Source organism: Morus notabilis, unplaced genomic scaffold, assembly GCF_000414095.1.
Source record: "Morus notabilis unplaced genomic scaffold, ASM41409v2 Scaffold951, whole genome shotgun sequence".
In the NCBI taxonomy this organism is placed as follows: Eukaryota; Viridiplantae; Streptophyta; class Magnoliopsida; order Rosales; family Moraceae; genus Morus; species Morus notabilis.
In genome coordinates, this window is record NW_010367036.1 from 1 (window position 1) to 18,573 (window position 18,573).

At 29.7% G+C, this 18,573-nt stretch overlaps 1 protein-coding gene across 1 annotated transcript; it reads left to right on the plus strand.

Annotated features, from left to right (window-relative positions):
• Positions 1 to 13,441: 13,441 nt before the first annotated feature.
• LOC21396438 lies at positions 13,442 to 18,340 on the plus strand. Its single transcript, XM_024174573.1, has 6 exons — positions 13,442 to 14,216; positions 15,032 to 15,246; positions 15,722 to 16,013; positions 16,105 to 16,190; positions 16,268 to 16,359; positions 17,867 to 18,340. Exons 1-6 carry the CDS (start codon positions 13,920 to 13,922, stop codon positions 18,112 to 18,114), a joined length of 1,230 nt encoding a protein of 409 aa, XP_024030341.1. The 5' UTR covers positions 13,442 to 13,919; the 3' UTR covers positions 18,115 to 18,340.
• Positions 18,341 to 18,573: the final 233 nt, after the last annotated feature.

The following is an 18,573-nucleotide window of genomic DNA, read 5'->3' on the forward strand; positions in this document are numbered from 1 at the left end:
AAGCTCTCACATAAAATCATATCTCAATTCAAATTAAAAACTCGAATCAGCGAACTAACCAGACGTATATGTTTTGGTTCATATAGGGTTTATATGTGCATAAACCCAATATTTCCCGCAGCCCAATACTATAGAACCAGGGCTCGGCTGTGCTATAAAACGCTTAGCCTTCCCAACATGCAAGCTATATTGGTAGGGTCCAAATGATATCTTAGCCCAACATCACAAGCAAGGAAAATATTTTGTACGACATGATTATAAGATTGGAGTTGAATACAGAAATTTTTTTTCCCACATTTTTGGAATAGCACGATTACATAGTAATTATATCTATGATTTCAATGTTTTATATTATAAGCTTACATAAATTATTATAGTGACTTTAATTTTTGCTATTTGCAAATTCTCCTTTTTTTTGTTGCTATATTTTAACATGATTAGTAAGACTGTGTTATATATTTATCTCAATTAAAAGATTTTTTTACTTAAAACGCATTAGCATATGGGCACAACATCGCAACTAAAAAGGGAAAACAAGGAATTAAATTTTCCACTCATATCATTCATACACCTTGCATAAAACCTATTTCTCATAGTAAGGTGACAAATTTGCAATTTGATAGATTTCTAAACCACACTTATTTCAGTTCAAAGTAGATGATTAGATGGCTTGAAACAAGTCTAAAGATGGCGTATAGTTACTATCAAAGAAGCTTATTTCTTTTTGTCCACAAGTTAAATTAATATTTCTGTATAGTACTTGCCATTATTGATGGAATTCTCAAAAAACCTTGCTCTTAATTATGAAAAAAAAAAAAAAAAAAAAAAAACTGATTTTCATCCAGTTGGTGTAATTCCATAAGTGAAGGGTAGCTGCTAACAGAATCACAATTTTCTAATAAAATGAAACGGACGGTGGAAAAGCTCCTGCAAGTAATTTTGAATTAATAATCAAATGGGCAACATGAGATGAGATGCCTTGACCAAGACTTTCCGCAATTAATTTTGCTTGTTAGAATTTTCCAAAATGAGAAAGACTGGGTAGTGTCTTTTGACTTGAATTATTATTATTATCATTATTTTCTGAACTAATATTTGACTTGCATTATGAGTCTTCCATACGTATTCTCTGCACTGAGGGATTCCTCGAAGTAATGTAGCCTTATTAATTAATTATTATTTACATATTTTATGAATCATGTATTCGTCCCTGATTCTGAATCATAATTCATTATTTTCTACGGTATTTTTTTCTCACAAAATACACACGTAAAATGATAATGATTCTGAATCATGATTCTGAATTCATGAACCAAACGTCCACTAAAATTCTCAGAAAACCTCGCTCTTTAATTATGAAGGGAAAAAAAAAACTGATTTTCATCCAATTGGTGCTAATTAACTCGAATGCTCATAATCTTATCCTTATGATTTTCTAGAGATAAGTTGAGTTTAAGATCTCTTAGCATGTCTACTAATCTTCCTAATTGTGTACGTTTCTTGTATTGTCCCTCTTTACTACATTGCTGCTCCTTCGCGTAGATCAAAGTTAACACGGATGGGTCGGCTTTTGGTTCTCCTTATTTGGCTGCACTTATATCGCGGCATTTTTTAGACTCGCAAGGGCTTCGTTCTTGTTGTTTTTAGGTTTTTTTTTTTTGGCTCCTATTGTTGTTTTTAGTATGCTTACTGTTGTTGAAGCTTTCGTTTTTGAGCTAAACTTTGAGCCATTGTGAATGTGATGATGATTGCCTAAGATTATGGTGGGCATAATTTGTGGATTAAGAGTGATTCCAGATGTTTGAAAGTTTCTCGCTTGAGAAATTGCTTGGTAAAGAATTTTTGTCTTTAGCTGGTAGAATATTGGCGCTTCAATGTTCTCATATGTTTGAAAGAGATCCCAACAGTTGGGAGAAATAGGCTGCAAATGTGGTGGTTTTTTCGGCCCCCAGTCATCACTGTAGCCTTTTGTTAACAAAGATAGTTTGATTTCCCTTTTACATTGTAAAAGTTTTTGGAGGAATGTTCTGTTAAAATATATTGGCAATCATATTTTAGTCTTTGATTTTTAAAGAATTCTAAACTTAACTCTGACTTATCAGTTTGTTTTAGTTTTAATCATTTTCATCCGTTGAGTGTTAAAAATAAAACATAATATAAATGATATTCAATTAATATCACACCATCATTTTACATTTATATTTTGGCGTTGCGAATTATGTGTTCTATCAGTGAAATACTATCTATAGCATCATGTGCATATTATGTCCTCTTTTTAGCACCTAATTTTAGAAATGACTAAAATTGAAATAGACCAGAGATCAAGTTTAGGACATTTTCAAAATTAGCGACTAAAATGAGATTAAAGATGAAATTCAAGGAGTATTTGAGATAGTAACATTCATCTTTTCTTTTTCAATTTTTTGTGTAAGAAACAACTATATACTATATTCACCTTAATGTTAATACGCAGTAATATAATAATGTTATTCAATAGTACATCTGAAATTATATATGTTCTACAATAGATTCTCCAACCGGAAGGCCTTTAAATAAACAAAGAGCCTTTCTAATATTTGAAAATTGAATTTCATGTGCACAAAGAGGTTAATGTGTGACGATCACCCTAATATTATTTTTATCTTTTACATCTTCAACAAAATTTCCTTCCTATAGCGGAAAAATCCTTAAAAAATAAATAAAATAAAAAACAAGGAATTTTTTAATCTAATGACCACATCTCTGTGGTCCATGTCCACTTATTAGGTATTTAACTTGCCTCAAACACTCGACTCCTGAAGAATAATTACAAGATAACCTTAATTCAAAACTTTTGTGTGGCCCGCATCAGTCATTCTTAAACTGTTTGATAGATGATAGTTTGCTCCCGTTCTTTTAAAGTATGTTTGGTAGGAAAGAAAAGTAGAAGGAAGGAAGAAGGTGGAGGAATTGTAGGAGGTAAAATGAAAATGTAGGTTGTTTGGTAGGAGAAAAAAGAGAAAAGAAGAGAAAATAGAGTGAAAAATAATACATGTGAGCCCCACCATTTTTTTTCTTTCCACAAGTGGGCAGAAAATAGGATGTAAAATGGGGACAACTCATTAAAGTGAGTAAAGTTACTAAACTACCATTTTCTCCATCAACATCCAAGCAAAAAATTTAAGTGTATAAAAGTAATTTAGAAGTAAGATTTTTTCTTTCCTCCCAATTTAACTTCCAATACTAAACAAGTGAAGGTAAGCTCATTTTTTTTCCATCTTCTCATGCCAAACAACATAAAAGAAAATCAATTTTCTTTCTATCATTGCTATTTTCTATCACTTCCATATTTCCTTTCTATCCTATTTTCTTTCTTTCCTACCAAACATAATCTTGACAAAACAACTTTTAAACTCTTAAAGCGTTGGCAATTAAACTCTTTCAGTTAAATTTTGATAAGGTTTTAATAGATTATTTCACGTGCAAGTTATGTGAACTACTAAGAGGGTATTGTGAGAAAATAATCATAATTTGTAATTGAAAAAAAAATAAATAGAAAAAAAAAAGATTGAAAAAACATCCAAAAAAATAGTAGACAAAGGATCCGTTTAGTTTATTGATACGAGTTTTTGATTCGAGTTTTTAATTCGAGTTTATGTGTGACTTTATGTGAAAACTTTTTACTATAATAATTTTTACTAAATGTGACTATTTTTTATAATTTTTTATTATAATAAAATTTGAATAAGTGAAATGAACGATCTGAAAATTTCACTCAAAACTCAAAGTCCCCTTAGAGAGAGAAGAGTCAGCGCGGCGGATAGGAGGGGATCTTCGATGGCGGGAGATTGATGCGCCAATTTTTTTTAATATCAAAAATTTATATAGATAGCTGTTAACAACAGTGAGTAGATATTATATTAAAGTATACTTAAATGTCAATTTTTATTGAACTTGTGTTATGATCGATTGAATGATTTCTTCCAGAAAAATGCTAATTACTCTAATTCAAAACTTGTTCATCTTAATTTGATTGTGTTTGTGAAACCAATTTTTTTTTAGAAAATAGTTGAAAAATTAGTTTTTATCTATTAAAGATTTACACATCAAAATAGGATTAAAATCCATAACAATGAAAAGAAAAGTGTACAACCAACAAGCATTGTGGTGCAGTAATAAAGAAGTTTTGCTAAGGCTCTTTTCATTTTACTGATTTGAGTTTTGTTATAATAAAATATTTTCAGAAACAGTCACATTTAACTTTTTTTATTACAGTAAAAAGTTCTCACATAAAATTACATCTCAACTCGAATTAAAAATTCAAATCAACAAACTAAATAAACCATAAGTCTCCTCTTTTTATCCTTCTAGAGTTCCAAATTACATAACCACAAGAAAGACACCGTTTAATGTGGAAAGTGTGGCTCATCACAAGTGAGGGAATTTTAGAGAGAAAGATGAAAATAGGCCAAGACTTGAGATGAATTAAAATTAATAGGCCAATAGTTTACATAAGTTAATAAATAGGCTAAATTACTATTTTCGTCCATAACTTGTCTGGTTATGAACCATAACTTGACAAGTTATTGTCCATAACTTGTCTGACTATGAACCATAACTTGACAAGTTTGTCCATAATTTATTTGGTTATGAACCATAACTTGACAAGTTATGGCCTATTAATTTCTATAACTAAAAATTGGCCTATATACTTTCTTAAACTTTTCATTTTGGCCTATTTTATACTATTTTCTGGAATTTTAATTGGATGGACGGATTGAAATTTCATTTAGGCCCTTTCTACTCTTTAGTGGTTTTCAAAATTATCTTAAAGTGAGGGAATTTTAATTGAATTTTTAGTTTTAAGTTTTTATAGTTAAAATCTCTCAAAAAAAATTATATTTAATTTCTTTTGTTATAATTTAAAATTATTAAAAAATATCATATCTCAATTTAAATTAAAATTTTAAATATGTGAAATAAATGAAGTCTAAATAAATAAATAAATAAATAAAATTGAAGTGCTCTTTCTCCCTATAGAGCAGTTCTGACCGAATTATTTTGTGACGTGGCATGAATGTGAAATGACGACTGGAATATGCTGTTTTGACTTCAAGACGATGCTTTATGGTTTGAAGATGATGCCATTATCCACAATCCAGATGGAGAATTATCCAAAGTCTCAACCGAACAAAGTGTGGGCCCATATTCTAGAATAGTCCAAAACACACAGCATCACAAGTCCTGTCTTCACTCTCTAATCGGTAGGAAATAGGTCTATATAAAAAATTTAAGAAAATATATAGGTTAATTTTTAATTATAAAAATTAATAGATCATAACTTGTTAAGTTATGATTTGACAAGTTATGATTTATAATTAGATAAGTTATAAATAAATTTGTCAAGTTATGATTCATAATCAGACAAGTTATGAACAAAAATTATGAATTATGGACAATAACTTGTCAAGTTATGGTTCATAACCAGACAAGTTATGGACAAAAATAGTAATTTAGTCTATTTATTAACTTATGTAAACTATTGGCCTATTAATTTTAACTCATCTCAAATCTTGGCCTATTTTCCTATTTCTCTTTACTTTTAAATGCTAACGTGTTAATTTTTATCCATTATTTTTATTCTTTTAATTAATATTATTTTTATTCAAATAATTATAATAACAAAATATATTAATTAAGAATAAGGTAAAAATTTATACTCATACAGTAAATTTAATATTTTTTCGTGAATTAATATTTAAAGAAACATCACTTTTGTTGTGGTTAAATTGAGAAATGTTATTTTTTTAGGAAGAATATTATAGAACTAAATTAAGTGAATAGTATATTTTAAAACTATTTTAAGTAAATAGTAATTTATAGTGTAAATGTTTCATCTACGATTAGTAAAAAAGTTTTTTTCATAAATAAAAATTTCTTATCATCTAAATTATTTTTCACTAATTGTAAATGATATATTTATACAGTACACTGTTATTTATTTTAAATAATTTTAAATATGTTATTTACTTAATTTAATTTCAAAACTATTTAATAGTATTAGAAACTGATTTTACTGGCGTTTTTAACATTTTTAATTTATGTCCCCTGAAATAAAATTCTCATTCCGCCATTGACTACCAACCATAGAGGTACCACACGAATAACCATATCACTGCCACTGCATCTACAATTGAAAAAGTAAAAGACAAAACTATACTTTTTTAACTCACTTCCTAATTTTTTGGGATATATACCTTGAAATTATATGTATTTTCCAAACCATTAAAAAAATTGAGTAGATAATTAGACTTCAAAAGTGCTACCTTGCTTAATTTACATAACACTTACATCAGAATGATAAAGTCCAACCCAATCATAAAAAGATTATGAGTAGGAATTGCAGCTTCATTTGTTTCACTATTTGAATTAGAATTTAAATTTTTTGTTATAGTATAATCTCTTAAAAAATTCAAATTTAAATTTCAAATGAGCTAAACGAATGAATCTTACGTTCAATACTTGTAAAAATAATTCAATTATATTATATTCAACTTTAATCCAATTAAAGTAACTATTAAAAAAATTAATCCAATTATCCTTTACCTATCTACTAAGAGGGAATAAGTTTTTTCTTTCTTTTCATTTCTTTTTTGTTTTCCTTCCTCTCTTCTTTTCCCTTCTTATCTTATCTTCCCCCTACTCTGCAATCTTTTTCTTTCTTTTTTCAATATGTATGTCTATCTATACTTATATACACTGAACGAATTTTCCCCACATAAACAAAACTTTTCATCTATGGTTCTTTTTTATTTACTTTTCTTTTTTTTCTCTTTTTTATCCCATTTTTTCTCATGGTTACTTATTTTTCCTTACTATACATTCTATTTTTCCTTTTTCATATGCAACTCATAAATATTTTTTCTCCAGTTATACCATTAAAATAATTTATTCTCATATATGTTCTTGTCTATACTTTTTCTTTTTTATCTCGACTATTCTTTTTTTTTTTAATTTACATCACATCTTTTTGGCCCATCACTTTTTCCTCCTCAAATTTTCTACTTTTTTTGGGGAGAAAATCTATTTATACAACATTATTAATGATTTCTATAGAACATTATTAATTTCTTCTACAGAATACGCATACGGTTTAGTGTTACGATATAAAGATAAATTCAATTCAGCTTACCATTTTTTAATTTGTTTTTCTTTTGGAATTACATTGATGTCCTTTTAAGTTCTTTTTTTTTTTCCTCTTTTGAAGATTGATGTCCCTTAAGTTCTGTCAAAAAATAGATTGAAATTCTCTTGAACACAACTGTGCACATTCTATACAAAATGCTTGTTGATTGTCACATACTTTTTTTTTAATAATTAGAACACTCCTAAAATTGGTTTCGGAGCAACCAACCATTCGTACAAAATTGAGTTAGAAGAAAATTTTTTTTGAGATCCTTCTTTTTGAAGGAAAAATTTCATTTCATATTTAAACAATTACCGACTCAAAAATATTCTCAAATTATCACCAACTATATATAAAGGAATTCATCCCCAGACATTGACTGAATCTACCAGTGAGGACGAATAAAGTACATGGATAAACATAAGTGCTGAGACCAACAGGTAAAGACATGCTCGACACATACAAAATTGAGCGCAACCAATGCTTATTAAAAATAACCACTTTAGTCGACGGATAAATCAAGTCAAGTTTGATCAAAACCCGAATACTAGAGACGTGGGCACGACTTAAAAACAAATCTAGTCATACATCAACAGATACTCTGTTGAAAATCAACTTAAGCTGGTGAGACATACAAACAAAATCCGAAGGTGAAAAAACCACCTTTGTTATTAGAACACACAACCATGGTGAAAATGACATCGCCTTTAATATAAACAAAACAAACAGGCAGAATAGAATAGAGATAACACTATGATAAAAGGAGGACATTCGCTCCCACCATCGAACCATCTTCCACCAGCGATCAACGTTACACCCATTTGCTGGCCTTAACGCCTTCTGACCCAAGCATCTAACATCTGGCCTCCTTCACAGTATCACCTCCACAAGTGCTAAAAATCCCATGCATTGCGCTCCATACTCGTACTAAGACACTACTACTAGGTCTAAGGTGGTGTCGAACCCTTACTTTAATAAAAGAGGGAGGCGACACTGGGTACATAACAACCGAAACCCTAGTGTGAGAGAGAGCTTTCTGAGGTCCTTCTAGAATAAGGTATTTTTGTCGATTCTAGAATAAGGTGTTCTTGTCGATATGCATAGTTATGAATGTTTAAATCACATTAAAATAAAAAAATATATGTAATTTGATAGAATGCAAGTGCGATAACAATAGGGTATTTTTTTCGCATTTCACTAAGGCTTAGTTTGGTATTGCTTTTCCCTTCTAAAATTAGCTTCTGCTTGTAGTAGAAGCTGATTCTTAGTTTGATAAATCTTCTCAAAAGTGATTTTTGAAGAATTTTTCAAAAATCTACAGCCAAAATCAGAAGCGGCCTAAATATAACTTTAGCTTTTAGATTGTGCAGAAATTAGTATAGTATAATTAATGAAACTTTCATAATACCCATAATACCCCTAATAAAATTTAAAATTTACAATCTTCCTAATCTAAAATTCAGACTCGTAATATAATATAATATTAATATTATAACAAATAATATCATAATTATATTAATAACTCTAATATTATTATTTTATCATATAATATGATATGATAACAATATTATAATTATTTTAATAATATGATATTATAATTATAATATGATATTGTAATTATTATTTTATAATATATTATATAGTATTGATATAATTATATTTATTATATTAATAATAATATAATAATATAATAATTAAATATTAATATATTCTCATAATTATAATATTATTATATATTATAGTGTATATCATAGTTATATAATATGTTATTTAATAATAGTTTTATTGTATTATATTAAATATAATAATAAATATACATTATATTGTAATTATATATATTATATTATAGTATAATATAATATAATCGTTATTTTAATTATTTGAGTTACTATTTTAATAATATTATTATATTCTATATCATAATTATATAATATATTATATAATACTATTTTTTATTATATTAAATATAATAATAAATATATATTATATTGTAATTATATATATATATATATTATATTATAGTATAATATAATATATATAATAATAAATATATATTATATTATAATTATATATATTATATTATAGTATAATATAACATAATCGTAATTTTTAACTATCCACGGCAATTCAATCTCATAATTTATCAAACGTTATTACACTGATTTTGGAATCAGTACAGCTACTATAATTATAGTTTATCAAACACTCAACTGATTTTTATAATAACTGATTCTTCTTTCAGTACAGTTAAAAGTAATTTTTTTCAAAATTTACAACACTACCAAACTAGGCCTAAAAAATTGTCAAATTTTTTGATCATTAGACTTGAAAAAGTTTGACCTTTGACATTAAAATCAGTAGTTTGAATTGGATCGAAAATCAATAATGTCGGTTCAAATACTTATCGTGATTGAGGGTGTATATATTGTAGAAAGAATTTTTAATTTTTAATTATTTATTTATTCTTTCGGTTTATACCGATGTCTTTGAATGTAGTTTCCTCAAAGGGAGCTCTTGTAATTGACAACATTTTACGAGTTCCATGTAATAATTCCACGCACGTATTATAGATATGCATATATTTATATATTATGGCATTTTCGCCAAAGGTACACATTCCAATTGAACCATTAAAAATGAATGGTCCAAATTGCCGGCCAAAAACTGAAAATATTTGGTATGGGAGTGGCAGTGGGCTCTCCAATGTGACTTATATAAAAAAGAAAAATTATTCTTTTGGAGGAAATCACAAACCAAGCTTTTGGATTGTGAGTTGTGATGATGTGGACCTTTTTTATGGGAGAAAAAAGAAAATATGTTAAGATTTGAGATGAATTAAAATTAATAGGCCAATAGTTTACATAAATTAATAAATAGGCCAAATTACTGTTTTCGTCTATAACTTATCTGGTTATGAACCATAACTTGACAAGTTATTGTCCATAATTATCCATAACTTGTCTGCCTATGAACCATAACTTGACAAATTTATCCATAACTTATCTGGTTATGAACCATAACTTGACAAGTTATGACATATTAATTTCTATAACTAAAAATTGACCTATATACTTTCTTAAGCTTTTCATATTGGCATATTTTCTATTATTTACCCTTTTTTATTTATACCTGAGGGTCCATAGAGAGTGTCTTGACTTGATTTTTGTTGGCCTTGTTTTTTTTTTTTTTTTTTTAATTGTCTTTTAATTTATTCGAAAGTATTTTTTTTTTCTAGAATAATTTATTCGGAAGCTGTTCTTTGATTAGTTACTAGTTTTTACTTCGTTGATTAGATAATAGTTAATGTAAAAATGGAAATCATCGCCAATTTCTAATTCTATTTAGGGATAAAATCATTTTGGTATACTGTATTTTAGTGAAATATATTCTTGATACGTTGTGTGTTTTTGATAATATTAAAATGATACCTTAATATTTTAAAAAATAACTTTTTAATACCCTGAAGTTAATTTTTAAGACTTATAATGTCTAAACTACCATTCTTATCAATTAAATAGAAATTAGTATTTTAAAAAAAATTGAAATATTCAAAATATTAGAATATTTAAAAGAAAATAACAAAATAAAAACGTCATGATTTTTTTTAGATCTATTAAATTTTGATTAATTAAATAGAAGGGTATTACTCCATTAGAAAAAAATAGTATTAGGTCATTTTACATCTCAAAAATTAATTTCAAAATGCCAAGAAGATGTTTTAAAAACATCGAGTTACCACTTTAATATTAAAAAAAAACATAGCGTACTAAGAGAATGTTTCGCTATAATACATGATATCAAAATGATTTCATTATTATTGTTTTTGCTTGCTTCTTATTTCAAATTAAGTTTTGAATTCTATTGCACGCATAAGCATGTTTGTTGGGAATTTTGGTTGTATTGTTTTTTTAGGGAAAATTAAGTTCAGAATTGCCTTCCCCGCTATGTGGAATTTGTTTCTTTTCGTTAAACAACAATTTTACCATATTATAGCGGTCCACAATAAAAATAGAAAAGGTTTTCTACCTTTTATTTTATTTTTTAAAAATTTTTTAACTAGAATTTCCTTTTGAGAACATCATAAATTTGCAACATTTTTAATGCACTTGGTAAAGTTTTCATATTGAGATATATCCTTTACTTAAAAGGAGAACTTCATTTAAAGTAAACCAAACTAACTAATGAGAGGGATATAAGAAGTAAGAACTCCTCAAATAAATAAATAAAAAGAGAATCTGATATTTCGATTATTATTTTTTAAAAAGTTGCAATGCTTAGAACAGATTCAATCAATTAAAACTCTATCACCAATCTAAGAGAAATTCTTTAAATGAAACTATTACTTTTATTTATTTATTTATGTATTAGACCAACAAATCCATGCCATTCACACCTAAAAGGTAAAATATGATATATATATATATATATATATAAAAGTAATAAAGGCACTTATCGTCATGATTCATAACTTTTTTTGAATATTAGATATTTAGATCTGTATATCAAAATTACATCAAACTCCCTTAATAAAAAATCAACTTTCACTGGGATATTTTTTCATACCTACTCTAGAATTATTATTTTTTTCCTCTTTTCTTATGTATAGAATTCTCATTTTTTATTTTCAAAAAAGAAAAAAAAAAGAATCCTCTTGTTTTCTTAATCTTTCATACAATAAAAGGAGAATCCATTTTTGAGAGAGAGGATGAAAAGTTTCATCCGTTTCTCCTTCCAAAATCAGCATAAGATTACGTTTTTAAGTAGAGAAGAAAATAATTTAGTGTGGCGTGTCTCAACAAAAAAAAAAAAAAAACCACGTGTCGAAGGTCGATTAGCTGGTTTTGGTGGCGGATCCACACGAGAAGAATGAGAGCCGTTGGATTAAAAGTGGGGCCGCATGTCAGCTCATAATTAGGTCACAAAAGACGCAGCCGAAGAAGACACCGCACTGGAACGCGCGAGAAAGAATGTGGCCGACAGCATTGACAGGTGGCGCACGTTCGTTGGCTGAACTAAGTGAGTGGCGGGCCCCATCTAGAAAATACCTCTGCAGCGTCTGTTCACCGACGCGCTCCTCTAGACGTGTGTTACACACACACAGATTTGAAACGTCCATTTGTTTTGATCTAACAGTCATGAAAAATGACGTTTTTATTTTTTGATTATTATTTATTTATTAATTTTAGAGTTATTTGTGGCCCGAATTTATATGTTTGAACACCTTTTTACACTAAATTTCTGATACAACTCAGATAAAAATACTAAAATTAAAATAAAAATAAAATCACCTATCGCCCCAATCCTTCTGCTATCACTATAGACCCATAAAAAAATTTCATAATTAAAGCTCTATCACATATGTCACACCGTAAGCTTTTCAGGTCGGATCAAATAAAATTTTGGTCACCATACTCTAATACGTTTCTTTAATGCCTTTTTTCCCTGCGCGTATCTTTTTTCTTTTTTAAACAATTTACATATGCGTTATTTTGAATAGATTATGCACGTGGCTTGAAATCATTGTCTTTTTCCCAATTATTATTATTATTTATTATGTTTATTTATTTATTTATTTTTAAGTGATTTGTAGCTTGATTTTTAGTACCGTTTTGCGTCAAATTTTTAATACTACACAGATAAAAATATATAAATAATTTATATGAATTATAACCATTTTACTATCATTTTACACCAACTCTCGACTACTCACATGAAAATGTTGTAACTAATTCTAATGAAAAATAAATAAAAATGTGTTGGGCTAAATAAATCAAATCACACTAAATTAAATAAAAAATAAATTCAAACAAAACATAATAAAATTAATTAAAAATATAATAAAATAAGTTATGATTTTTTTTAGTGAGGTAATTTTTTTTCTTCTTTCATATATTTTTTTAATAATTTATATAATTGTTATTTTTAAACGAATCACGCTTAGTAAGATAAAAAAGAATCGTTTTTATTTTTTTAATAGTGGTGGTGGTGGCTCTTATTGCAATCTTTTTTATTCGATTGGAAGTTTTGCACGTGTTTCACCTACTCGTGCCTTTGCACGTGCCAATAACATGTTTTACCCCGCAAATCCACAAGCACAACTAACCCACCAATCAAAAAATAGCACACGAATTCCCACAATCCACCATAAAACTTTTAAACATTCTATTAACAACCCCACAAGATAAAAATGATGTCAAAATCACCCACCAAAATAAAATGTTATACACGGCTTTCGTTTTCGTTTCACATAAATGTACTCTCTTCCCTGCTCTCTGCATGAAGCTCTCTCTCTCTTTACTTTCCTTCACGTCTAATCTCTCTTGATTCTTTCTCTCTTCGCTCCGAAACGTTCTAATCCAGATATCGATTTTTCCCTGATTAGTTTCGTTTAATTTTCTGGGTAATTTTCCGTGTTTTCTCTGATCCGATCAGTTGAAAGCAGTATTCGATTCAGTGGGGGGACTCGAAAATTGGAAAAAACGGATTGGGTTTTCCCTTTTTCCTTTTGTTTTTCCCCTGGCGTGTTTGGTTACTGAGAAACCGCGAGAAAACCCAGGATTCTGTTCATAAATCTCGCACACATCGCCTTGAACTGACACAAACTTTATAACACAATTACCCAATTAAAGGAAAAAAAAAATACTTCTAAGGAATCTCTCTTTAATCGTAACTTTCCTCCGTTTTCTCGGTAACCAAACTGAGGGAGTTTTTATTTTTTAAAATTTTTTATTAGAATCCTTTCTAGGCGTTGAAAATGTTGGGGACAGGTTTACAGTTCGGAACGGTTCGTGGTGAGGACAGGTTTTACATTCCAGTGAAAGCAAGAAAGAATAATAATCAGAACAATAATCAGCAAAAGCAAATTCGGAGACTCAAGAGCGATAACAAGAACAATGAAAGCCCAGATGCATCGACGAAATCCATGGCGTCTGATTGCAGAAATCCCATCTCCGAAGAGCCTTCTTCTCAGCCCTCTATTACTCCTTCTAGTAACCTCGAGAGATTCTTGGAATCCACAACGCCTTTCGTTCCTGCTCAATATTTCTCCAAGGTTCATTTTCATCTTCCTTTTTTTTTTTTTTTTTTTTTTCTATTTGATGTTTTTGTTGGTGATAATGTATTTGCTGTGTTTTTCATCACTAGAAACTGAGAAGATGACAATGGATTCAGTTTACATGTAATGCCAAACTGTTTGTTTATAAAATTCAATTTGTAAGACATCAGAAATTTGGGGTTTGTTTTCGGTTGTTAAATTCATAATTACAATGACATTAAAAAGATAAAATTATAACTTCTTTGTTTTTGTATCCTTAAAAAATTGCCGTTACACACAATAGTCAATAGATATAATGTTACACCATCTATTACAGCCTATACTTCTATAGAATAAATCAACGAAATGCAAGAGAAGATGCTAAGGAAAACTAATTTCCAAGTTGTTTCTGTTAACGAAAACAAATTTCTAAGTTTAGGCAATATGAAAGTCATAAAGTAAGGTTCTGAGGCAAAATGAGATGACCCCATATAAGGGCATAAGTGAAATCACTACAATAATATTTGGTTTGATTGAAGCATATGCTATATTTTATATTAAGCTATAATTTTATTAATAATTAATATAATTATATTAATAAAGTCTATTAAGCTATAATTTTTATTTCACATGCTTGCTGTGTGTTTGGTCGCTCTAGAAATAGAGAAGAAAAATTCTTAATATGGGGATTTCTTAGAGGACAATAGTGTAGATTTATGAAGCAAAATATTACTTTGATAGTACCAAAATTAGGTATGTAATCTGTTTCTTTTGTTTGGTTATCTCGTTTCATTGGTTTGTAAGATACATTTTTGTTTTCTGGCTTGGTTTAGACGACAATGAGGGGTTGGAGAACCTGTGATGTAGAGTTTCAGCATTACTTCCCATTGAATGATCTTTGGGAATCATTTAAGGAATGGAGTGCATATGGAGCAGGGGTGCCTTTGGTCCTTGATGGAAGTGATTCTGTTATTCAGTACTATGTTCCTTACTTATCTGGTATCCAATTGTATGGGGAATCTTCTGGCAGGTCAAATACAAAGTCAAGGTATTTTTGTTTTTTTTGAATTAGGTCAAAAATGTTTTTAGCGTTGTGAAATTATTTGACCATAATGACTTCTGTTTTTTATGTCGGATGAGTAACGGTACTTTATAATATATTGCTTTTACTAGCTTTATGCAATTGTTTAGTCTCTATTCAAGCTAAAAAAAAAGTATTTATAGTCCCTAATCTAGTTATGTGTTTAGAACGTTGCCTGCTTTACCTCGCGTAGTTTCCGTATGTTGTCCTGTATTAGTATTCTTTGTTCTTGAGGAACAAAATCATCTACTATATCATGTTTCGACGAAATCACTAATGCTTTATTGTTTTATATTGTCATTTCTTGAAGATGTAGACATGCTTTGTCTCTCATCTTTATGGTTGTGTTTGACATTTGACGCTGCTTTCATTTAGAAATTTTTATGAAACTGCTTAATGATGGTGACTTTATTGTCTATAATCTTTTTCCAAATGTGATCAGGCAAACTAGCGAGGATAGTGATGGTGACTACTATAAAGATTCAAGTAGTGATGGAAGCAGTGATTATGAAATTGTAAAGGGCATGAAATTTTCTGGGGAGCAGCGAAATCTTCACCAACTAACCAATCAGACCTCTTTTAGAATGGGCAGGTTATCCTTGCATGATGAACAAAGTGCATCACAAGAAGGTTTTTCAAGTGATGACGGTGAAGCTCAGAATTCTCAAGGTGTACTCCTCTATGAGTATCTTGAGCGAGATCCTCCTTATAGCCGTGAACCACTGGCTGACAAGGCTAGTTGTTTTTCTCAATCAATTTGTAATAGTAACTTTTAGGCTCGAGCACTTCAGACGCCTCATTTTTTTACCTTGTATATGATGACAGATATTAGATCTTGCATCCCGATATCCTGGTTTGAAGACGTTAAGAAGTTGTGATCTACTGCCAGCCAGTTGGTTGTCAGTGGCATGGTAAGGGAAATTTGATCTATGGTATTATGTTGCTTTGCATAGACCCAGAATTCATTTTCTCTGGTAAAAATTTGTAGGTATCCTATATATCGGATACCCACGGGTCCAACATTAAAAGATTTGGATGCTTGCTTTTTGACATACCATTCACTTTCAACACCAATGACAGGTAACTCATCTTTGGTTAAAATGCCATCAACTATTTTCTTACCAGTAATTTATGGAACTAAAAGTGATGTCTATTTTTTTTTGGCGGAATTTATTAATTTAAAAAAGAAAATGTCTTTTCATTTTAGTGTATGATATATGATATATGTTCCTTATCTGGGCCTTAACTTGAGTTTTGCTTTTCTGCATCATGAATTGGAACTGCTGTCTTTTGCTGATGTCTTGGTTATACTATAGTGCTTAGCTAAATCTTGTCCCATATTAAATTTTCTTATGACACATATCGATGCTATGCAGGGTGTGCTAAGTGTATAGGGATAGGGCATCAATGCTTTGAATGTTGTGCTAAGGGTGTATGAGGATAGGACACCGTATGAAATCCGGTTGGCTAAAACATAGGATACTATATAAAAATCAAGTTTCTTGTGTTTCCACCATGTCAGATTTCAATAGGCCATGCAAGTTTGTGTTTTTTCATGTCATTATCAGCTAGTTTATCCATCATGATCATCAAATTTGTAGCTAAAAAGGGTAGTGGCGTGGGACCAGTCTGATTCTTTGGTTTAGCGTCCACCAAACAATATAAGGCAAAGGGTGAAAAATGAAGATGACTCCTTATTATCTCTATCTGCATTTCTCATATGCATATTATGGAAAGATTTTACATTACAAATGGATATCTCAATTCCTTGAACCAACTTTGAGGTTCAAGTTTGAACTCTTTAGTCTTTATTTTTAGTTCAAGTCTTCTTTCATAGTTCTCAGTTTTCAAGGACTTATCAAACTCTTTTTGCCTTCAAAGACCATAGTGTTCAATTAGTTAATCATTATACCTTATTGAGCGTCATATATGGTGTGGTTTAATTCTTTGTTGCTTTACTTCCCTCTTTTAGTCAGTGTGTGCTTAGGCGTCTCCCTTCTTTCCAGCGCTATCCAATTTCGGTTTAATTTTCATGGTCAAGCTGATAAAATTAACTAGTGCACTATCAATTCTCCAATCTAATGCGTGCTAAAACTCGTGGATCGTGGCTAAAAACCATAGTTGCTCTTCTGTGGCCAAAAGGTTCACTTTATTGTCAAAGTATTCTTATGTGGGTATGGTTACCTCAATGTTGTCTGGTGAAAATTGAGATAAAACATTGAAGTGAGCCTACGTCTTAAGTCATATAGCCTTTCACTTGCACCAAGAGAAAAGAAAAAGTAAAAGAAATAGAATAGTTGGCGTTCTTGTTAACAAGCAATGAATATATTCTTTCTTTGAAGGATAACTCTATTTTAGTTATGCATTATTTTCTGGTTTTTCTTATTATAGCTATTAGCTTCAGAAAATGAATCCATGTGCAAAGCACCAAATTGATGTAGAATTTGACAACTATGTTTCATTAAAAATTATGGATTTGAACACGTTTAGTTTATTCTGTTAATCAATGCACTATTTAGTTTGTTATGCTATTTTTTCATCTTCTAGACTCGATTTGAATTTAAACGGATTATACTGTTCTTTGCAGGTAGTGAAAATACCCAGGCTCCAATAGTGGTTTTCCCCAGGGAGATAGATGGTGTTCCAAAGTTCTCTTTAACTGTTTTTGGAATGGCGTCTTATAAATTCAAAGGATCCATGTGGATACAAAATGGGATCACCGAATGCCATCTAGCCAATTCGCTGATGCAAGCTGCAGACAACTGGCTTAGACGGCTTCAGGTTACTCATCCAGACTTCCAGTTCTTTGCTTCTCATGGCATTTACTGCAGGTGAAGCCAGACGATGTCTTGTGGTTGCAATTCTCTCTATTTTCAACTCCGTGATCATGAGACCTAAGAGATTACCATGCTTGGTGCAAAACCACTTCTGAAAAAGCGCAAAAAAGTTCTGGTGGCTCTGCTTGAAACACTCTTTGAGAGGGGTTTTTTAATTGTGAATTTGATGTGAAATGCGAAAGAAAATAGATGAAAATTGGAAAAAAAAAAAAAGAGGAAATATATAAACAGTGAGAACGGTCAAAGACACAGGAAACAGAGAATTATACCGAAGAGAAGTGAAAGAAGATGGAGAAGGGAGTTGAAGATGACACAAAGGTGGAGCAGCGGAGGCAAGGAAGCATGTGGTTGTTTTGCATGTTGGAACTGTTTACTCTTCATAATTATGATATCATGATGACGGAAAAGTATAAATATTTTTTGGGGGATTTTTATTTGGTTGATGTATAACAGGGTT

What these genes read in the sequence shown, in the direction of transcription:
- LOC21396438 (XM_024174573.1), top strand. Translation starts at nt 13,920, where the DNA reads ATGTTGGGGACAGGTTTACAGTTCGGAACGGTTCGTGGTGAGGACAGG. An exon ending in CTGCTCAATATTTCTCCAAG is followed by an intron (nt 14,217 to 15,031) that starts GTTCATTTTCAT and finishes GGCTTGGTTTAG; the next exon opens with ACGACAATGAGGGGTTGGAG. An exon ending in AGTTGGTTGTCAGTGGCATG is followed by an intron (nt 16,191 to 16,267) that starts GTAAGGGAAATT and finishes AAAAATTTGTAG; the next exon opens with GTATCCTATATATCGGATAC.